This window comes from Leptodactylus fuscus, chromosome 3 (assembly GCF_031893055.1).
Source record: "Leptodactylus fuscus isolate aLepFus1 chromosome 3, aLepFus1.hap2, whole genome shotgun sequence".
Classification (NCBI taxonomy): Eukaryota; Metazoa; Chordata; class Amphibia; order Anura; family Leptodactylidae; genus Leptodactylus; species Leptodactylus fuscus.
Window position 1 is genome coordinate 24,155,099 of NC_134267.1, and position 23,667 is coordinate 24,178,765.

At 41.2% G+C, this 23,667-nt stretch overlaps 1 protein-coding gene across 1 annotated transcript in view; it reads right to left on the minus strand.

Annotated features, from left to right (window-relative positions):
- Window positions 1-1,474: 1,474 nt before the first annotated feature.
- PLB1 (phospholipase B1) overlaps window positions 1,475-23,667 on the minus strand; it is a 62,497-nt gene continuing 40,304 nt past the window's right edge. The window contains exons 33-56 of the mRNA XM_075269492.1: window positions 23,205-23,313; window positions 21,084-21,135; window positions 20,171-20,251; window positions 19,771-19,836; window positions 19,058-19,158; window positions 18,756-18,837; window positions 18,551-18,655; window positions 17,180-17,275; window positions 16,449-16,520; window positions 16,006-16,083; window positions 14,702-14,765; window positions 14,375-14,433; window positions 11,856-11,923; window positions 11,520-11,563; window positions 10,835-10,934; window positions 7,594-7,645; window positions 7,233-7,313; window positions 6,301-6,366; window positions 6,120-6,214; window positions 5,928-6,009; window positions 5,666-5,764; window positions 4,364-4,459; window positions 3,700-3,774; window positions 1,475-2,070 (exon numbers count right to left, since the gene is read on the minus strand). Of these exons, the coding sequence (XP_075125593.1) occupies window positions 1,837-2,070; window positions 3,700-3,774; window positions 4,364-4,459; window positions 5,666-5,764; window positions 5,928-6,009; window positions 6,120-6,214; window positions 6,301-6,366; window positions 7,233-7,313; window positions 7,594-7,645; window positions 10,835-10,934; window positions 11,520-11,563; window positions 11,856-11,923; window positions 14,375-14,433; window positions 14,702-14,765; window positions 16,006-16,083; window positions 16,449-16,520; window positions 17,180-17,275; window positions 18,551-18,655; window positions 18,756-18,837; window positions 19,058-19,158; window positions 19,771-19,836; window positions 20,171-20,251; window positions 21,084-21,135; window positions 23,205-23,313 (2,057 nt within the window). The 3' untranslated portion in view covers window positions 1,475-1,836. The remainder of the gene's footprint in view (window positions 2,071-3,699; window positions 3,775-4,363; window positions 4,460-5,665; window positions 5,765-5,927; window positions 6,010-6,119; window positions 6,215-6,300; window positions 6,367-7,232; window positions 7,314-7,593; window positions 7,646-10,834; window positions 10,935-11,519; window positions 11,564-11,855; window positions 11,924-14,374; window positions 14,434-14,701; window positions 14,766-16,005; window positions 16,084-16,448; window positions 16,521-17,179; window positions 17,276-18,550; window positions 18,656-18,755; window positions 18,838-19,057; window positions 19,159-19,770; window positions 19,837-20,170; window positions 20,252-21,083; window positions 21,136-23,204; window positions 23,314-23,667) is intronic.

Sequence of the window (23,667 nt, forward strand, 5' to 3'; positions counted from 1 at the left end):
CTATAAATGAGGCCCCCACACTGTAATGTAACCTCATTTTGACCTCCATACACTATAATCCCCTCTTGTGGCTCCCACACTACAATGCCTCCTTTGTGCGGCCCCCACACTATAATGCTTCCTCATTGTGGTGCCCACACTATAATCCCCCTTATTGCAGCCCCCACCCCTTCTTGTGGTGGCTCCCACACTATATTGCGCCCTCACACACTATAACCCCCCCCTTTTGTGGTCCCCACAGTGTAGTAGCCCTTCTTGCAGGCCCCACACTATAATGCTCACTCATTGTGGTGCCTACACTAAAATCCTGTTTATTGCAGCCCCCACCCTTTCTACCATCCCCTTCTCATGGTGGCCTCCACACTATAATCCCCCTTATTGTGGCCCTCACAGTAAAATTCCCCTTTTTTGTGGTCCCAAGTTAAATTACACTAAGGAAATAAAATTCCCACCCCATCCCCTCTGGTCTCTGTTGATAGTGACTTGGGAGTGTCAGGTGTATAGCATAACTCTGTGTCAGTCTTCACTGTCTAGTGTCCCATTCTATTCATGGACCTTTTTTAAATTAATATTTCCATATATGTACTAACTGAGGAGATGATGGGGGTTATCACCTATGACGATGTATCTGATCTCTCTTGGGGCGCATCTATCTATCTATCTATCTATCTATCTATCTATCTATCTATCTATCTATCTCCTATCTATCTATCTATTTATCTCTCTCTCTCTCTTTCTCTATATCTATCTATCTGTCACATTCCATGAGTGCCCTCTAGTGGTGACATTGATATCTACAGCACATGGCTTTTTCCTCTGTCATTACCTGCTGGTATTACCCACAGTCCAAGTGACAGCAGGTAGGTAGCTGGCACAGGGCGTGCTGCTTGGCGCCCTCTACAGTAGACCACAAGCAATGACCACGATGCTTTTTTTCATGTCCTTTATTATTAGGCTGCACAGTCACAATATAATACAAGATCCATTTATTAACACATTCCCTGCCATTCTGGAATCTATTTACACACGGGCTGCAGAAGTGATCCAAGGGTGTGATCATTTATGCAAAACATCACGATCATTCACATTGTGTTATACTCATTGTATGTTAAGAGGATCTACGAACTGGTGGTGCTGTGCGCCCGCCAAATGGACTCTTGGGGTGCCCTGAGGTGTGAGGGGCGCACACAGTGCCAATGTAAATCTCTGATCCCTCTCACAGTCTGTGGCATTGGAAAGCCCCATCTGAGCCATTCCTTAAAGGAGCGGCTGGTCAGGTGATGTGTCCTGGCTGCAGCCATGAGACTGTCATATTACTTACATCTAATTTACTGAATTATCTCCTGATCAGTCCTGCATTGCTCGTATTATGGTGGGGTCACATATGTTCTCACAACTGACTCCTATTATATCATGTCTACTCCATTCACACCTAAAGCTGCAGTCAGAAATCATTTCATGTCAGGCTGCAGAATGTTTTCATCTCTCTGAACCCCCTGCTGGTTTAGTGTCTGCACACAACTTTATAGCGCAATGTTGAAAAGTTACATCCCCCATAATGCAATGCAGCACAGAACAGTATTTATGATTTATAGCTATCCCAGCAGAATTGTGAGTACAGCTGTGGATGTGACTGGAGTATAAGACATGATATAACCTAGATAGAGGGAGTCCTCTGGGGTGTCACCGACCATCTTATGTACAGTACGGCTGCTACAATGTATCTCAGCAGGTGAATTAGACAGAGAGATGTTTATAGAGTTCATTATCATGAGATGTTTCTGGAACACAGTCAGTCCTTGTTCTTATACATGTTTCTTGACCCTCACTCACCCCTCAGAAGGAGGAGCCACTTTCACTCAACCGTTTCTTCTTTTTAGATTTGCTCCGGTTTTTTATGCAGACCACAATCCCGACAATTGCACAACCCAGAGCCACACCGCCGACGGAAGCCACAATCACCGACCACATGGGCACCTGATCACTGTCATCTTTTACTGGGTCCTCAACCTCTGGGTCATCGACCTCTGGGGGTCGGCTGTTCTTCAAGGTGAAAAGGAATGGCTGATCCTGAGAGAAAGATAAAACATGTAAATCATATGTTATATACATTACATTACTTACTCTTATACTCCAGAGCTGCGCTCACTATTCTGCTGGTGCAGTCACTGTGTACATATATTACATTACTTATCCTGTACTGATCCTGAGTTACATCCTGTATTATACTCCAGAGCTGCGCTCACTATTCTGCTGGTACAGTCACTGTGTACATACATTACATTACTTATCCTGTACTGATCCTGAGTTACATCCTGTATTATACTCCAGAGCTGCGCTCACTATTCTGCTGGTACAGTCACTGTGTACATACATTACATTACTTATCCTGTACTGATCCTGAGTTATATCCTGTATTATACTCCAGAGCTGCGCTCACTAATCTGCTTGTACAGTCACTGTGTACATACATTACATTACTTATCCTGTACTGATCCTGAGTTATATCCTGTATTATACTCCAGAGCTGCGCTCACTAATCTGCTTGTACAGTCACTGTGTACATACATTACATTACTTATCCTGTACTGATCCTGAGTTACATCCTGTATTATACTCCAGAGCTGCGCTCACTATTCTGCTGGTACAGTCACTGTGTACATACATTACATTACTTATCCTGTACTGATCCTGAGTTACATCCTGTATTATACTCCAGAGCTGCGCTCACTATTCTGCTTGTACAGTCACTGTGTACATACATTACATTACTTATCCTGTACTGATCCTGAGTTACATCCTGTATTATACTCCAGAGCTGCGCTCACTATTCTGCTGGTACAGTCACTGTGTACATACATTACATTACTTATCCTGTACTGATCCTGAGTTATATCCTGTATTATACTCCAGAGCTGCGCTCACTATTCTGCTTGTACAGTCACTGTGTACATACATTACATTACTTATCCTGTACTGATCCTGAGTTACATCCTGTATTATACTCCAGAGCTGCGCTCACTATTCTGCTGGTACAGTCACTGTGTACATACATTACATTACTTATCCTGTACTGATCCTGAGTTACATCCTGTATTATACTCCAGAGCTGCGCTCACTATTCTGCTTGTACAGTCACTGTGTACATACATTACATTACTTATCCTGTACTGATCCTGAGTTATATCCTGTATTATACTCCAGAGCTGCGCTCACTATTCTGCTTGTACAGTCACTGTGTACATACATTACATTACTTATCCTGTACTGATCCTGAGTTATATCCTGTATTATACTCCAGAGCTGCGCTCACTATTCTGCTTGTACAGTAACTGTGTACATACATTACATTACTTATCCTGTACTGATCCTGAGTTACATCCTGTATTATACTCCAGAGCTGCGCTCACTATTCTGCTGGTGGTGTCTAAATTAATTCTAATTATTACATGAAGGAGTTCTGCAACTTTCTGCAGCATATTTTGTGTTTCACTCTTTCATAATCTATGCTTTCTGTCGGTTTGTGTGTATGACTCTTTACATGACAGTGCTCTGATTCATTGTAACAAGCCCTCCACCTGTATAAGCAGCACTCTACACTTCTGGATACAATGGTTCTACTCTATGTCATCAAGCAGAAATCTTCTATGTTGCGAAGGAAACTGCATTTCGCTCAGTGTCTCCTGTGATTGTTCTTACATTGGTGGGACAGTTCAGCTTTAAGCGGCTGTGGGTGAAGTTGTTGTAGCTCAATTTTTGGCCAACAGGCTGTATCTGTAGATAAAACACAGATAAGTAGAATTCAGCACACAAAGTATAAAGATTATAATACAATGCCTAAGATAAAAAATATATATATTATAGAAACCTGCACGGCCAAAACTCTTTAAGGAAATCCCAATCTCAAAAGAAAGTGTGTCATAATTCGTGTTTTATAACCATCTGTGTACAGGAGTTTGGTTGGTAAGCCTGACCCATCTCTGACATTGAGTACGTGAACCGTTGTGTTCATACCCACCCCAAATTATGTATCAATTGAAGGGTTGATGATTTTATCTTTTTTGCTCTGCTTGGACTTTACGTGCCAGGCCTATCATCCGTGTGTGTAATTAACCAGACTTGACACAGATGGGAGGTTCCTGAAGGGGGGCTGGGTTAAGGTTCCTTCAAAAATTGCTTATAGAAAGGACCCCTTAGCCAGATACCTGAAGCTACAACCAAACTTGTAGTCTGCACATCTTCCTGCCGAGCTCCACGGCCAGACTAGGGCCTTAGCCTTAAGGTCATTTTCAGAGTCACATGTGACTGTGTGCCTAAGAGATTGTCTTGAATCCCTAAATACGCCCCCTACTGCTGCTCTTACCATGTTATTCCACAGGGCGATCGCCATCTCAGCGTGTCCTCTCTCAGAGAAGTGGAAACAGTCTACGGCGAAGAAGTCAAGGTCTGGGTTCCCGTCCTGTGGTAAAGAGTCATATCTTAATGTGTTCTATACTACTGCCCCAGCATTATACCAGAACTCTACACTACTGCTCCAGCATTACACCAGAGCTCTACACTACTGCTCCAGCATTATATCTGAGCTCTACACTACTGCTCCAGCATTACACCAGAGCTCTACACTACTGCTCCAGCATTACACCAGAGCTCTACACTACTGCTCCAGCATTACACCAGAGCTCTACACTACTGCTCCAGCATTATACCAGAGCTCTACACTACTGCTCCAGCATTACACCAGAGCTCTACACTACTGCTCCAGCATTATATCAGAGCTTTACACTACTGCTCCAGCATTACACCAGAGCTCTACACTACTGCTCCAGCATTATACCAGAGCTCTACACTACTGCTCCAGCATTACACCAGAGCTCTACACTACTGCTCCAGCATTACACCAGAGCTCTACACTACTGCTCCAGCATTACACCAGAGCTCTACACTACTGCTCCAGCATTATACTAGAGCTCTACACTACTGCTCCAGCATTACACCACAGCTCTACAGTACTGCTCCAGCATTACACCACAGCTCTACACTACTGCTCCAGCCCAGCATTACACCAGAGCTCTACACTACTGCTCCAGCATTATACCAGAGCTCTACACTACTGCTCCAGCATTACACCAGAGCTCTACACTACTGCTCCAGCATTACACCAGAGCTCTACACTACTGCTCCAGCATTACACCAGAGCTCTACACTACTGCTCCAGCATTACACCACAGCTCTACACTACTGCTCCAGCATTACACCACAGCTCTACACTACTGCTCCAGCATTATACTAGAGCTCTACACTACTGCTCCAGCATTACACCACAGCTCTACACTACTGCTCCAGCATTACACCAGAGCTCTACACTACTGCTCCAGCATTATACTAGAGCTCTACACTACTGCTCCAGCATTATACTAGAGCTCTACACTACTGTTCCAGCATTACACCAGAGCTCTACACTACTGCTCCAGCATTACACCAGAGCTCTACACTACTGCTCCAGCCCAGCATTACACCAGAGCTCTACTCTACTGCTTCAAATTTAAACTAGAGCCATTAGCTACTGCACCAGGACTCCTTCACAGTCCTTGTTTATGTAGTGGGGTGTTATTCCCTGCCATATTTACTCTCTTCTCCTCTGTACCGATCTTATATAGTCACTTACACCGTCTACAGGCACCACAGTGTTGGTGAAGAATGGTTGAGCCACTGCAGCAAAATCCTCCCGCTCTGTGTATTTCTCCGCCAGTGCAGCTACATGTACCTGTAAGAGGATGAGATAGAGAGCGACCATTAATAAATATCATATCTATACCTATACATATCAGGTCCATATCTTGGGGTATTCGTCTGTATGTGCGGAGCTCCCTCTAGTGGAGGCTGCAGTATACAGGATTTGGCTGCACTGACATGATGTGGTCACTTACCTGCAAGTCTCTGTTGAATTTCTTTATTTCATTTAGTTCTGGGGATCCCTCTGGGGGGTTAATGAAGCAGGGGCACGCGTTTCTAGGAAAAGCACCGATTCTCCGTTAGTACATGTAACATAGGGCGCTATTATTTATGCAATGAGAGTGATGGCCATTATAAGACACAAGGTCAGGGGATTAGATACTGACGGCTTTAGGATGCTGCAGCCAAAGGTCTCTGCGTTGACTGTGCGCAGCCCCTCCACCTCCATGATTTGCACCAGGTTGATGAAAACGCGAGGAATCTATGAGACGAAAGAAAATCAGAAGAAATAAGTTGGTGGCTCAAAGATGGCGTCCGAGTTATCAGATGGGAATGTATTAGCCGCACCTCCTTATAGAAGAGGTCCAGGGCTCTCTCTAGATGCTTGATGTGATTGGTCAGAGAATAGCGATCCTGCAAAAGAAACGCAACATTATTATTTATATTAACACAGTTTAAATTGAGTGCTGTATAGCGGCATTATTTCAGAAACACATGCGAGTATTAATGGAGCAATAGAGCATTGAGGTATAAATTGAGCACTTTATGGTGGCATTAATTCAATGTAATGTATTGGTATATTAATTGAGCGTCATATGGCAGTACTATTGTCAGCAAAATACTGTATGGGAGTATTGAATGGAAGTATAGCGGCATTAATTAATCCTTACATAGGATATATTAATTGAGCATACTGGAGGTGTATAGTTGAGCTCTGTATGGCAGCATTATTTCAGCAAAATACAGTATGGGAATGTTAACTGGCAATATTAAGTACTGCACTCTATACTGCCATTATTTCTGCAAAATATAACTGTGGGAGTATTAATTGAGCAATGTATGTATGTGTAATGTATGGGAGTAATAAATGATTGCATTTAATAATGTATTGCGGTATTAATTCACTAATGTATATTAACATTAATTTAGCAATATATTAAATAAGTACTGTATGGCAGCATTAATTTAGCAATATTGAACATGAGATATTGTACAGTATATCGATGAACTAATGCTACCATACAGTGCTCAAAATTGTTCATTGGCAGTATTGAGCACTGTATAGTGTCATTATTTCAGCAATACTTTAGTGTATAAATATAGCATAGTGTTTGGAGAACGGAAAAATGTAGTATTAAGAAATTAATTGAGCACTATATGACGGATTTAATTTTAGCAATATACTGTATGGTCATATTAAATAGCAGCATTATGTAATGTCTTGAGTATTATTTGGAAGTGAAGTCTATATGGCAGTGTTTTATATGGTATTTACTCACCCGATCCCTACAGTACTGGCAGAGGTCATTACCCCCAATGAAAAGTGTGATCAGCTTCCAGTCGTGATCAAAGTTTATATCCTAAGAGGAGGCGGAAAAGAATGGAATCAGCGGAAGGACACAGAATACCGTACACTGGTGCTTATACTGGACATTGGGAAGTGTTTTTGACATGACCACGATCACATGAATAGCCGGGGAGAAACTTACAGGTTGAATAAAATTAATGCTATACCTGAGGAATGAGAATATCACTGACTTTACATTAGTATTCCCTGTACTACATGGCTAAGCCATCTGATGGGAGAAGATCAACCCAACACCATAAAGTGGGAATTGTAATTGAGCTGATAATACTCACATTACTCTCCTTCATCTTCTTTACTAGATTCTCAGCTTGTGATGGAATATTCCTACATGAATAACAGGATAGAAAGATCTTATAATAGTAACATAACACAATGCTGGGAGTGATAGTCACATATAGAATATATAGGAAACGAACTAGACATACTGTTTATTAGTAGAGATGAGCGAACAGTGTTCTATCGAACACATGTTCGATCGGATATCAGGCTGTTCGATGTGTTCGATTCGAATTGAACATCACGTGGCAAACTCCAAAAAAATTCGATTCCCCTCCCACCTTCCCTGGCGCTTTTTTTGCACCAATAACAGCGCAGGGGAGGTGGGACAGGAACTACGACACCGGAGGCATCGAAAAAAATCGGAAAAAGTCATTGGCTGCCGAAATAAGGTGACCTCCATTTTAGACGAATAGTGGATTTCAAATCCGGGTCATATGAGAATGTGAACTTTGTGACTAAGAGACAGGGATAGCTGTACAGGCAGGGGTAGCTAGGGATGTGCCGGTCAGCCCATCTGATATAGCAGAGCCGAGTGTGTGATGTAGCAGAGCCAAGTGTGAATATAGGAATCCATAGGAATGCATTGGCCAGCGCTGATTGGCCAGAGTACGGAATTCAACCAATCAGCGCTGGCTCTGCTGGAGGAGGCGGAGTCTAAGGTCGGACCTGAATAGAGACTGGTGTGGAGCGATCTTAGACTCCGCCTCCTCCAGCAGAGCCAGCACTGATTGGTCGAATTCCGTACTCTGGCCAATCAGCGCTGGCCAATGCATTTCTATGGGGAAAAGTTAGCTTGCGAAAATCGCAAGCTGACAGGGATTTCCATGAAATAAAGTGACTTTTATGCCCCCAGACATGCTTCCCCTGCTGTCCCAGTGTCATTCCAGGGTGTTGGTATCATTTCCTGGGGTGTCATAGTGGACTTGGTGACCCTCCAGACACGAATTTGGGTTTCCCCCTTAACGAGTATATGTTCCCCATAGACTATAATGGGGTTCGAAACCCGTTCGAACACTCGAACAGTGAGCGGCTGTTCGAATCGAATTTCGAACCTCGAACATTTTAGTGTTCGCTCATCTCTATTTATTAGCAATTATAATCCTGTACATAGGAGGTAGTATTATAGTAGTTATATTCTTGTACATAGGAGCAGTATTATAGTAGTTATATTCTTGTACATAGGAGTAGTATTATAGTAGTTATATTCTTGTACATAGGAGTAGTATTATAGTAGTTATATTCTTATACATAGGAGCAGTATTATAGTAGTTATATTCTTGTACATAAGAGCAGTATTATAGTAGTTATATTCTTGTACATAGGAGTAGTATTATAGTAGTTATATTCTTGTACATAGGAGTAGTATTATAGTAGTTATATTCTTATACATAGGAGCAGTATTATAGTAGTTATATTCTTGTACATAAGAGCAGTATTATAGTAGTTATATTCTTGTACATAGGAGCAGTAATATAGTAGTTATATTCTTGTACATAGGAGTAGTATTATAGTAGTTATATTCTTGTACATAGGAGCAGTATTATAGTAGTTATATTCTTGTACATAGGAGCAGTATTATAGTAGTTATATTCTTGTACATAGGAGTAGTATTATAGTAGTTATATTCTTGTACATAGGAGTAGTATTATAGTAGTTATATTCTTATACATAGGAGCAGTATTATAGTAGTTATATTCTTGTACATAAGAGCAGTATTATAGTAGTTATATTCTTGTACATAGGAGTAGTATTATAGTAGTTATATTCTTGTACATAGGAGTAGTATTATAGTAGTTATATTCTTATACATAGGAGCAGTATTATAGTAGTTATATTCTTGTACATAAGAGCAGTATTATAGTAGTTATATTCTTGTACATAGGAGCAGTAATATAGTAGTTATATTCTTGTACATAGGAGTAGTATTATAGTAGTTATATTCTTGTACATAGGAGTAGTATTATAGTAGTTATATTCTTATACATAGGAGCAGTATTATAGTAGTTATATTCTTGTACATAAGAGCAGTATTATAGTAGTTATATTCTTGTACATAGGAGTAGTATTATAGTAGTTATATTCTTGTACATAGGAGCAGTATTATAGTAGTTATATTCTTGTACATAGGAGCAGTATTATAGTAGTTATATTCTTGTACATAGGAGCAGTATTATAGTAGTTATATTCTTGTACATAGGAGCAGTATTATAGTAGTTATATTCTTGTACATAGGGAGTAGTATTATAGTAGTTATATTCTTGTACATAGGAGGTAGTATTATAGTAGTTATATTCTTGTACATAAGAGCAGTATTATAGTAGTTATATTCTTGTACATAAGAGCAGTATTATAGTAGTTATATTCTTGTACATAGGAGCAGTATTATAGTAGTTATATTCTTGTACATAAGAGCAGTATTATAGTAGTTATATTCTTGTACATAGGAGTAGTATTATAGTAGTTATATTCTTGTACATAGGAGCAGTATTATAGTAGTTATATTCTTGTACATAGGAGCAGTATTATAGTAGTTATATTCTTGTACATAGGAGTAGTATTATAGTAGTTATATTCTTGTACATAGGAGCAGTATTATAGTAGTTATATTCTTGCACATAGGAGTAGTATTATAGTAGTTATAGTCTTGTACATAAGAGCAGTATTATAGTAGTTATATTCTTGTACATAACAGCAGTATTATAGTAGTTATATTCTTGTACATAGGAGCAGTATTATAGTAGTTTTCGTTTTGTACATAGGAGTAGTATTATAGTAGTTATATTCTTGTACATAGGAGTAGTATTATAGTAGTTATATTCTTGTACATAAGAGCAGTATTATAGTAGTTATATTCTTGTACATAGGAGCAGTATTATAGTAGTTATATTCTTGTACATGGGAGCAGTATTATAGTAGTTATATTCTTGTACATAGGAGCAGTATTATAGTAGTTATATTCTTGTACATAGGAGCAGTATTATAGTAGTTATATTCTTGTACATAGGAGTAGTATTATAGTAGTTATATTCTTGTACATAGGAGCAGTATTATAGTAGTTATATTCTTGTACATAGGAGCAGTATTATAGTAGTTATATTCTTGTACATAACAGCAGTATTATAGTAGTTATATTCTTGTACATAGGAGCAGTATTATAGTAGTTTTAGTTTTGTACAATAGAGGGCAGGATTAGAGTTTTGTTTATTACTTCATGAATGTTAACTTCTCACTTACTCAGCTTTGGCACCACTGACTGCCACATTAAACATTTGGTTAGCTGTGCCAGTCCCAGTGGAAAACCCCTTTAAGTTTGAACTGAACTTCTTAAAAATGTCTAAAATATATAAAAATAACAGGTTAAATAGAAAAAGGACATTAGCATAAAATAATTTAGTCTAAAAGTACTCATCATTTCCAGGATAACCTGAATCTTACTATTACTGCTTCATTTCATTACTGATGAATGTATATGTTTCTATGCTCACAAACAACACTTCAGAACTCTGACAGATTAGTGTTATCCTAGGGACACAGGGCCTTATATTACCACACAATCAGATTTTGCCTTTCAATAACAACTAGATCTGGAAAGGAATGAAAACTGGCTTCCAATTGTATTCTATGAGGCCTAGTATTTCTGTGAATGCAGGAACAAGAAGTGTTATCATGGGGTCACAGGCAGACTGAGCTCTTTTCACAGTGGACACTGCATCTCCCGGTTCCCCTGTTCTCAGTAGTTGTCCCCGGCTACAGAATAGTCCTACCTTGGTCAATTTTGGCTATGTCCATATTCCATCACACATAACGTACACGTGTACATTGATCTCTCCACAGACAATCATAGATGTAGTTTAATAGACTGTCACTCAATGAAAAATCAGAATCTGTGTAATATCCAGATGTTTATGAAAGCTCTTACTTGGTAATGTGGTGTAGGTCTCCAGAGTCCCATCTCCTCCAATACTGAAAGGAAATGTAAATATATCAGTCACAACTGGTGGAGATGGCGCCTATAGAGTTGTTCTGTCCCCCCTACTCATATACAGTAATGGTGGTGGTGATGCTACAAAATCTGAAATCTGTCCAGACTTACAGTAATCCAACAATATAATGCGATGTGTTATAATATAATGTATAGTCTAATATTACATAGGTAATATGATATCTAATATAATATCTAATCTAATGTGATATCATATCATATACAGTAATATATAATAGAAGTGTAGTTCTTTCTGTATATTGCAGTTCTCACCTCCAGGAAATTCCTCTCGACTCTACAGCAAGGTTTACCAGTGACGTTGACTTGGCACCAAATGCAGCCTAAAATATAAATAATATAACACTACAGTAAACTATTACACATTGATACTTACATAAACAGTGAGCATCTAAAATATACAGAAGAAAAGATACTAAAAATAATGTTCAGTAGTCAGAGCTCCCCCCATTGTACTGGCAATGAATAGTATTTATCTTTAGATTTCTGGGCAGATGATATTAAATACACTCATTAACAAAATAAAAAAATATCCCCCCATATTAGTTGTTGTCCTGGTGAATATTCTCAGTGTAATATAATGGTTATTTATTGATGTGATGGGGATGGTTACGCTAGAACAACAACCAATTCTGGGGGATGGATTCACTCCCTGTTACTAGGGAAGTTCCGTCTTTAGTAGAGATGAGCGAGTAGTATTTGATCGAGTAGGTATTCGATAGATTACTACGGTATTCGAAATATTCATACTCAATCGAATACTACTAGCTATTCGCAGTAAATATTCGATTCAGAACCAGCGTTGATTGATCAACGCTGGTTCTGCAACAGGCTCGTTCTTGCTAGTCGGGAGAGCTGGCAGCTTGTGGTTACGAGGGAGATGACTTTTTCCTCATAGGAATGAATTGACCAGCATTGATTGGCCAGTGTACAACATTCGGCCAATCAACGCTGGTTCTGCCAGAGGCTCGTCTGTGGTCCGATTTTAGACTCTAGGGGCACAGTTCATGAGATCTGCATCTTGCTCTCTACACACCATGGCTACAGGTATATCATTTGTCTTTAAATCTAAGCAGTGACTTTTCTTACTGCGCTGACATACTGTTGTGGGATATGCTGTATATCTGTATTGGTCTGCTGTAGCTACAAAGTTAGTGGGTTATTATAGTCATTTATTTATATAATTGTTGCTTCTGTCCAGCACATATTCTGTGGTACAAGCTCTGGTTCAGTTTTGCATATATTCTTGAGAATTTATTTTGACTGTTGATTATTACCCCTGACACATACTTACCTGTTACTCCTTGATATACTTATATGCCATTTTACCTGGTGTGCCACTTTACCTGGTGTGTAGCTATTTATATCTGTGTCTGTATATACTCCAGATTATTTGTTAGATCTACTATCTAGTACATACACAGCATTACTATGTTGTTGTTTCCTTGTTTGTATGGTTCAATTTGCTTTTTCCATCTGCCCTGCTGAAATGAATTTTTAATATTTATTCAATAAAAATTTATATATTTTATAGATATTGTATTGAATTCATAAAATTTTTGACCACTATTTCTATGGTATGTTTAACCGATTTTAGACTCTGCCTCCTCACAGACGAGCCTCTGGTAGAACCAGCGTTGATTGGCCGAATGCTGTACACTGGCCAATCAACGCTAGTCAATGCATTCCTATGACAAAAAAGTCAGCTGCCTTGTAACAGCAAGCTGCCAGCTCTCCCGACTAGCAAGGACGAGCCTGCTGCAGAACCAGCGTTGATTTGCCGCAGGCTCGTCTTTGCTAGCTGGGAGAGCTGGCAGCTTGTGGTTACGAGGGAGCTGACTTTTTATCAGCGCAACTGCAAGCGCTGTGCAGTTAAAGCGCATGGACCCCATAGACTATAATTGGGTCCGTGTGCGTTAACTGCACAGCGCTCCTCCTAAACACTTTCCTCCTGCTATTCGTGGACTTCGTGACTCTCCTTTAGTCGAATAGTGGTTTCTCCTGAAACGAGCATTTTTTCCCATAGACTATAACGGCATTCTATATTTGATCGAGTAGTCGAATATTGAGGCTCTATTCGAAACGAATCTCGAATATTTCACTGTTCGCTCATCTCTAGTCTTTAGTTACCTTTAAAATCAAGATGCGTTCACAGTAAGCAAAGGGAGGAGGGGATAGTTTCCTTCACACACTGAATACAGAGGGGAAGGGCTGGTACACGTCTGCACAAAGCTTTCTGCAGTTTCTACAATGTAAGGAGAGTTTACAATGTACTTCTAAGTACTACTGACTAGCTGCTTGTGTTATTACACATAGACATTGAGCTTCTTTCCCTATTGTGCTCATAGATTTCTCTATTTTTGTGTCAGGGATCTTTTTAGGTGCATCATGCCCTGTATTTGCAGTCCAGTGCCCTAGACCTCCTATATGATGCTTAGTTCAGCTTTTCTCAGCTATTTGTTTGCTATTTTACAGTTACACCTGGCAGAATTACATATAAAGAAACCAATAATAGTAGTAGTAGTAGTCGTGATTAATAAGGGAGGGGTACACTGCTCTGTATTGTACACACTTCTTGCATCATGTTGAAAACTAAAATGTTCTACAGTTATTATGGGGCTATTAGCAGCAGAAAACTGATATGACTCCATATATGAATGTATACAGCCAGAGAACAGACTGCCTAGCCAGACATATTTCAACTTTTCAAGAAAGCTCAGGAACCCTTTGAATCCCACATTAATAATAACATAAAGACAACATAAGAGACTTACAGTCAGTGAATCCCCCAGAGCTGCCACCACCTTGATATCTCCTGGGCGGAGCTTGTGGACTGTAAATAATAAGAACTAGTTGTGATATAAAGACCAAACACTATAATACGTCCCCTTGTGGTCACCTCCAGTATTACAAGTGATATAAAATACTGTATATTCTGAATTCTGGCCTTCCCCGTACACTAAAAGCTACAGAAATTGTCCCTGCTGGATGGCGTAATATACAGAATAAGGAATATCTGCACAGTAAAAAGTTATAATAATAAAATCAGTGAAATTATAGTAAAATATTAATTGGAGATTTTCATTTTATGTCATCCTCACCTGACTCGGGAATACTATTGGACTCTGCGATGAAATCTCGACAATTCATATCACTGCCCCAGTTCTGTGAGGAGACAGAAGATATGACTGGAATAATAATATAATATAATAATCATAGTAATGAGCAGCAGATCCGTTACTGATAAATGATGTCCCATACAGAGAGTTATAGCATACGGGCACACTAGGCAGCTGTCCGGGGCAGCAGAATTTACAGAAAATGTACAGACCATGTTGTCAGGGGTCCGTAATGTCACAGAAGAGACGTAGCCAGAAGAGGACTAAGGATGTGAGAGAACGCGCACCGAATGCTTCATTACAGCCAAGGAGAAGGTGGCGGACATCATTATTTTACCGCACCTCCACTAGGCCTCAGTTTATTATACATCGAGGTCTGAGGAGACCCCAGTGCGAATATGAGCAAAACGAGTCACACAAGGTTCACCCATCTCTAGTATCATGTCTGAGTGCAGGGTGACAGATCAAAGACATAAACATGTAACAAAATAGGTATGGGAACCCGGACGCTCACAGCAATGGGGACTCAGCCACGAGCAAAGGTGGCCATACCCAACGTACACACAACAGAATGATCTGTAAGGGGTTAATGTAGAGCATAACACCCTAAAATTCTACCATGTTTTGCATTTGGTTTGCACTTGTCATGTATATTTAATGCTGTGTCTTTTATTTGCAGAGATGAAGGCTGCAGTTGTTAGGAGGCGGCTATACAGAGTCGGGCTAGAGAGACCCTGCGGGGAACCTGGAGCCAAGTGGTATGACTGTAAGGGTAAGTTCAAATGGGGTTTTTTGGACCGGAACCTGAGGCGGAGGCCGTCTCAGATTCAGGTCCAAAATACAGGTAGCTGTGACTGGATGCCGATGCAGTCACGCACTCCGCTCCGGATTAAGCCCAAATGAATGAGCCTAGTCGGGAGGAGGGAATGTCTTCAGGCGGATGTCGCAAGGCAGTAAAGTACTGTTCCTGCTTTTAACCACTTGCTGTCCGTGTGACTTTCCCTGCACCTTGCCTTGCCCCTAAACTTGGTTATGGTGCATAATTCTACCCCTGGTGTCCGCCTCTAACCTTATACAGTATACGATGTGTATAAAATATTTAGGCGTGCTTGTTTGATGAGGGAGATTAGAGAAATGGGAGACCTTGCACACTTGCATTTGTTTAAGGGGGGGTTCAGTAGGAATGAATAAGAATATGGACAGCTTAAGATGGAACTCCCCTCTAAATACATGACCCAAGCGGTTAATATGCAGTGAGATAAGGCCCATGGTATGAGTAACCTTACATCAACAGGCTTTGGTGTGGGTGATGGGACGGGATAGTTGTAGTTGCTGTTCTTGTAGGTCCTCAGGTATGGCTGTGCCTGAAAAAGGAAGGAAGAGTCATAATTCAGCATATTTACAAGTGTTTGCTCTTAGAGCCCGATCCTTGTAGGAGGTGGAGTTGCTTATTCATTGTTATAGTCTAAAGGACGACCGTCATAGGGTTTCTCTAACACATGGCTGGCTAAATGAGATGAGGTCTTGACAGTTTCCCAAAATAGTGGAAATTGTCTTAAAATATGCCAAAAATTATAGCAAAATAGAACAAGCTTGGAGCTGACCCCACATCCAAAGTGATTGCAAGAGGCGACTCTACAGGTGGATTTTAGGTGCATGTTCTCAACCCATCTCTGTTACTTTAGGGTTGTCTTATCTCCAGTAGCGGATGAGGACGGAGGCCGCCTACCTGTGTAGGACATCTGAGCGGGATATTCTCAGTAAAATCAAAAGTGTCCGTCTTCTGGTCAAGAGGCTCAAGCTGGGAAATAAAAGCAGATAAGAGACCCAATGAGAGGCAGGAACTTTGTAAACTTTGTCACAACGAGATGAAGATGTGTAAATCCAGACTAGACATGAAGATCCTACACAATATTGTAAGACACTGCCTGGCAGCGACTAAGGCTCTGCCTCTGAATAGTATACGTTGGGACCCCTGCAGATCAGCTGCCTCTGGGAGCGTACATTCAAGTCTATAGGATACCAATGCAGTACTCATTACATCCTCTTTTCTATCCATCCTCCTCTGAAAGGGGTTTACAAAAATTGATGGCATGTAAACAATGCGCGCGCTCCAAGGAACAATTTTGCAACAGTCAGACCCCCGATCATCGAAAATCAATGGGTTATCTTGAGATTTTGTATAGGTGGATGACCCCTTAATGTTTTGTTACATTGCCTTGTTTATATTTATTCCATACAGAGTAGGAAAACATATCACTACCTGGAAACTGTCAACAAGATCAGATGATATTGCAGACAGCAGCGCTTAGTGAGCCCAGCCCATGTGGTGCTGCATGGCCCCCAATCTCATCCATCACCAGCAGCTTGTGGACATTTTCAGTTGATGAAAGTCAACTGAAGAATCATCACTAAAGACAATGAAGACCTCAATGTTATGTAATCCATGAATGACTTTACCATGTTGTTCCAGAGCATCCTGGCGAGCTGAGTGTGAGACTTCTGGCTGAGGTGGAAACAGTCCGGGGCGAGATACGAAATATCAGGCTCTCCTGTCTTATAAATATGGAAAATAGATTTATATATTAGATATATGTTATTTAGTTTTCCCCTCCTAGTGTACAGTACCTCCTTATAGTGTACCCCTACCTGCTCCTGGTGTACCGCTATCTTCTCCTGGTGTACCGCTACCTCCTCCTAGTGCACCTCTATCTTCTCCTAGTGTACTGTCATCTACTCTTAGTGCACCACTATCTCCTGCTAGTGTACAGTACCTCCTCATGATGTACCGTTATCTCCTCTTATGTACTGCTATCTCCTGCTAGTGTATCACTACCTCCTTCTAGTGTATGGCTATATCCTCCTAGAGTACCGCTACCTCTTCCTAGTGTATGGCTATATCCTCCTAGAGTACTGCTACATCTTCCTAGTGTTCCACTACCTCCTCCTGATGTACCGCTATCTCCTTGTAGTGTACCGCTACCTCCTCCTAGTGTATGGCTATATCCTCCTAGAGTACCGCTACCTCCTCCTAGTGTATGGCTATATCCTCCTAGAGTACCGCTACCTCCTCCTAGTGTATGGCTATATCCTCCTAGAGTACCGCTACCTCCTCCTAGTGTATGGCTATATCCTCCTAGAGTACCGCTACCTCCTCCTAGTGTATGGCTATATCCTCCTAGAGTACCGCTATCTCCTCCTAGTGTATGGCTATATCCTCCTAGAGTACCGCTACCTCCTCCTAGTGTATGGCTATATCCTCCTAGAGTACCGCTACCTCCTTCTACTGTACCTCTACCTCCTCCTAGAGTACCGCTACCTCCTCCAAGTGTATGGCTATATCCTCCTAGAGTACCGCTACCTCCTTCTACTGTACCTCTACCTCCTCCTAGAGTACCGCTACCTCCTCCAAGTGTATGGCTATATCCTCCTAGAGTACCACTACCTCCTCCTAGTGTATGGCTACATCTTCCTAGTGTTCCACTACCTCCTCCTGATGTACCGCTATCTCCTTGTAGTGTACCGCTACCTCCTCCTAGTGTATGGCTATATCCTCCTAGAGTACCGCTACCTCCTCCTAGTGTATGGCTATATCCTCCTAGAGTACCGCTACCTCCTCCTAGTGTATGGCTATATCTTCCTAGAGTACCACTACCTCCTCCTAGTGTACTGCTATCTCCTTGTAGTGTACCGCTACCTCCTCCCAGTGTACAGCTATATTCTCTTAGTGTACAAGGAATTCCAGGGACCCCAATATTGTATATTTAACCACTATGTATTATTAGAAAATCTAGGATAAAACACAAAGTCTATATACAAGGACTGGATTACCGAGAGATGAGGAATTTTTGGATTGCGGAAGAATGGCTGGAGAACCACCGTGAAATCTTCTCTGGTGTCGTATCTTCCAGAGTCAATGAACTGACGGAGACTGTGCTGTACGGGGAAGAAAACATGAGTGGTCAGAAAAGGCTGAGTGTTTGATCCAAAGGATTCATGCGGTTCACCAATCTCAGGTTATAACACCGTCTTGTACCTGATAGGCGCTGTTGGTTCTCCTCAATACTTGGAGCTCTTCAGTATTCCCCTGGACATTCAGCAGACAAGGGCACAGCATACTATGAGGATTACAGGAGACATCCAGGTTATACAGACTCACATCTACCGCCCGGGGCTAACACCACTGCTCTACTACTTATATAATACTACACGACAATACTCCTTACACTCAGTGGATGCCGCCTGGTCTTTCAGTTCAGTATTCAGTGCTATACAATTTATTAATACATCTTTATAAGAGGCAGAGTCTTGTGTTTTAGATATGGAGCTCCATATTACCTTGTCAGGACAGTAGGACAGCTGACACGCTGGTCCAGCACCGCCTCTCTTAGTGGCATAATGTCCATCACCTCCACCAGGTTGACAAAGGCCCGGGGAACCTGGAGGAGCAATACAGGTAGTCAAGTAACAGCAGACTCAAAGGAAATTCACTTACTGACATGTCGTATAGAGAAGGGTGGGGGGCTGGGTGACTGCAGGTCAGCGACCATTCAAGTGGACACAAGCAGAGCTGCAGTACTCTTGCACCGCCACTATACAGTGGATGGAGCTCTCTGGCCCTGGCACTGCCGCTATATAGTGGATGGAGTCTTCTGGTTCTAGCACCACCACATACAGTTGATGGCGTCTTCTTCTTCCAGATCCATTCCCTGTATAGTTTTTGGCACTGAAGACTGCCTGGAACAGCTGATCTCTGTGGGGTCTGGGAGTTGGACCCCCACAGATCTGATACTGATTGGGATACTTCAGTATCAAAAATTCCCCCTAGCTAAGGAAACGCCTTCATAGAGGTCCTCCACTTTTCAACTGCAGTTTTATGAAGGGTCTTCCAATAATAAACTGATCACTTCTGGAACCCCCAACCTTCACCTGTGATCGGACAGGAACCTATCACCAAGGGGTTAATTATCTGCACCACCATAAGGGAAATGACGCAATACACACTTGTCATCGCCATCAATGGGTTGCCTGTGTAATGTCCAGAAACCAACCTCAGCATGCAGGATATCCAGAGCCCTCCGGATGTTGTTGGTGTAGGTGGACGGTGAGAAGACATTCTGAGGGGGAACCACAAGGACATGGACATTAGATGAAGTCTGAGGTACAACATGCATTACAGAAGTATTCACACTCACTAGAAGACTCACCTTATACGTCCATACAAATTATATGATCAACTTACTGAACACAATCATTTTTGGCTCATCTGCAGATGTAGCCCCTTAAATGTCTATGTGCAGACCCAATACATATCTAGAACTGGGGGAAGGGAACTGACAACCGATCGGAGTATCTTCTGGAACCCTGACATAATCCTCTATGATAGGTTGTCACTCTGTTACCATCTTGTATTCCATATATATAGCAGTAGTATTAGTTCTCATGACTTACGCTGTCGGTACAGGACGCACACAGGTCATTGGCTCCGATGAATACTGTGATCACCTTCCAGTCATTGTTAAAATTAATTCTCTGCAAAATATTTAAGATTTTATTAATCGTCATCATTATATTATAGTTATATTTCCATCATTGTGTATTCAGTTTCAGATCTCTCTCACGTAGACGTGTCCCTCAGTATTACATGCTGGATGTGAGGTCTGTGTGTCCAGGATGTGGCTGCCATAACTATTAGAGATGAGTGAGCACTGTTCGGATCAGCCGATCCGAACAGCACGCTCGCATAGAAATGAATGGACGTAGCCGGCACGCGGGGGGTTAAGCGGCCGGCCGCCGTCAAAGCGGAAGTCCCAGGTGCATCCATTCATTTCTATGGTGCGTGCTGTTCGGATCGGCTGATCCGAACAGTACTCGCTCATCTCTAATAACTATCTATCATGTATCAGCACAGATCAGTCCTTGGATAATCATGAGGGATCTTCTCTCCATTGTGCTGCCTGACACTGATGCTGAGTAGTGTGCAATTCACCTTCCCTCCCCTGCAGAGTCTGTCCTCTTAACATATACAGCCTGAGTGATTCACGTCTCCCTCTGTGATCTGCCCTCCCTGCAGACTTGGATGCTTCCCACCCCTCCACACTCTGATCTACCCTATATAACCTTCTCCCCAACACATATAGAAGGGAGAGGGTTTGCTGACCTAACAAAGAGCTGTGTCTTGTCAGAGATATATAAGACTTAGCAGGACAGCCAACTATATGAAGGAGTTACACAGAGGGAAAAATAGGATGTAACTGTAATAATGTAGATTATTTAGCAAATTGCTTAACTTTTCATTTACAAAATTTACAAATGAATTAAAATTGGTTATAACACACATCTCTGAGGTTATGTAGTAACTCACCTTGTCTTGTTTCATATGGTCCACCAGAGCTCTGGCCTGGGTGGGCATATCACTGCAAAGCAACAAGACATCGTTTTTATTACACAGCTTTATAATAGTGTACATGTAATAATTTTACACCGCTCTTTAGCTAATGTTTATACCCTGGCTATAAAGGGCTGAATTTAGAATACTGTTGGTTGTGAGCACTACAACTCCCACAATGCACGGCAGCAGAGCAGTCTATAGGCACATACTGAATGATACAGGAGGGAACAAGGAGATGCGATGTCCTGCAGCCTGTGCATTTACCTTATACAAGCACAATCCCGAATGTAGCTTAGGATGTGACTAAAGTATAAGATCAGTTCACAACAGTATTTACTGAGTGCTACATATGTATTGATATTAATGGGGTTTTCCAAGACCTACACATTGATGATAATGTGGCTGCCATCACTAGCTCTCATGTATCAGCACAGATCTGTCCTGGACTGATCAGGAGGGATCTCCTCTCCCTTGTGCTGACTGACACTGATGCTGAGTAGTATGAGAATCACCCTCCCTTCCCTGCAGAGCCTATCCTGGGTGCTGTTCTTTTAAACAAACAAAAAAACATATACCCAACCTGAGTGATTCATCTCTTCCTGTGTGATCTGCCCTCCCTGCAGACTTGGATGCTCGCCACCCCTCCACACTCTGATCTACCCTATATAACCTTCTCCCCAACACATATAGAGGGGAGAGGGAAAGCTGACCTAACAAAGAGCTGTGTCTTGTCGGAGATATATAAGACTTAGCAGGACAATATCTGGTTGGTGGGGATCTGACACCTGGGACCCTCACAGATCAGCTGTTTGGGTGAGGGCCGAATTCTTAGCACAGCACCATACATTGCATAGTGGTTGTCCTTGGTATTTCAGATCAGCCTTATTCATTTAAAAGGGACTGATCTGCAAGCCTCCTAGAGGGTCAGATGAGGGGCCACTATCACCTATAGGGGCAGTATTGTACTGTAGCTCCTGGTCTTCCAGTAGTGATCAGTTGGCGGTATATAATAAGAGGTAATGATACGTATATCTGACATTATACAGTTCATTATATCATGGGTGTTAATGGTTCCTTTACTACGGGCTGTAAAATGTACATTTATGTGCTGTATAGATCACAATCCGCTGGAACATTGGAGCAAAGTACAGGACGATATAGGAAATCCTAAGATAACCCCGTGATCCGGACCAGGAAGAGCCGCCTCATTTAACATGTATGGACTATGCTCTAGGGCGGGTCCTGTGATATGTAAAGTGCTGCGGAATATGTTGGCGCTATGTAAATGAAATCGTATTACTTGGGGCGCGTGGTTTTGTGTAGGGGAGATCTCAGGCACTTCCAAAGACCAGTATATTGAGAGTTTCCTTCATTGTGGAAAATCTTCATATGATCTTTCCCTGGTGTTATTCTGCTTGGTAAGATGCCCTCGGCCACCATAGTCTCCCATAAATGAGAGGAGATGATGTCATTGGCTCTCACACGACAGAACAGCTTCGGAATAAGTTGGAGATTTGTAAGCCACCAAAATAAGTCATGGTTATGCAACAGTTAATAAAGGCTTCTCATTTTACAGCCTGTAGTAAAACACTATAGAGGGAGGATCGGGGGACAAAGTAGATATTTCCTACTTCCTAGGTGGAGCTTAAGGTACTGACAATTTGTACCTGTAGTTTCCTGATTATTATTAGTATTCTATATAGTATTACAATAGTGTAGTATAATGTGTATAGATATTATATAGTATGTTTTATATGAGTTAGGGTGCATTCACACTGAGTAAACGCTAGCTTATTTTGTAGAGTAAAATTACACTTGTAAATTTTGCTATCCCATTGACTTCAATGATATTTTTTTACAAGTGTAAAAATACGCCAGTAAAAAATACGCCTGTAAAAAATACGCCTGTAAAAATACGCCTGTAAAATGTCATTGAAGTCAATGGGATAGCAAAATTTACAAGTGTAATTTTACTCTACAAAATAAGCCAGCGTTTACTCAGTGTGAATGCACCCTTACATAGGGCTAACATAAGCAATTCTGCAACTTCTACAATTGTAAAATAAACTTGATAAAGAAAGATAAAATTCTTACATAGCTTTGGCCCCGGGAACGGCCTTATTGAGAAATGAGTTGTGCGAGTTGCTATTCCCATCCTCTAAAGAGAATCCCGCAACGAAAGGGTTAAACTGTCGGAGGATATCTTAAAGCACAAGAGAACAGTCAATGGGAAGGGTTAGAATTGTAAGTGACTGAAGATAACATCCAAAAGTGATCAAAAATAAACGTAAAACTAAAAACCAAAAATCAAAAATAATTAATTTGTCTTTTTGTATTGTTGGAATGACCTGTCTGTGTATTCACTGCCTTCTACACCCTACTATATGGGCTCCATAGTATACTCTATAGTGACACAAAAAGATGGAGGAAGCACGGATGTTTTTATTGGTACCATTTTTGGGAATATAAGACTTTTTGATCACTTTTTTTGGTAGTGGACACACAAACCTCAGCAATTTAGCCAATGTTTTTTTTAAGCTATAATATAGCACAATGT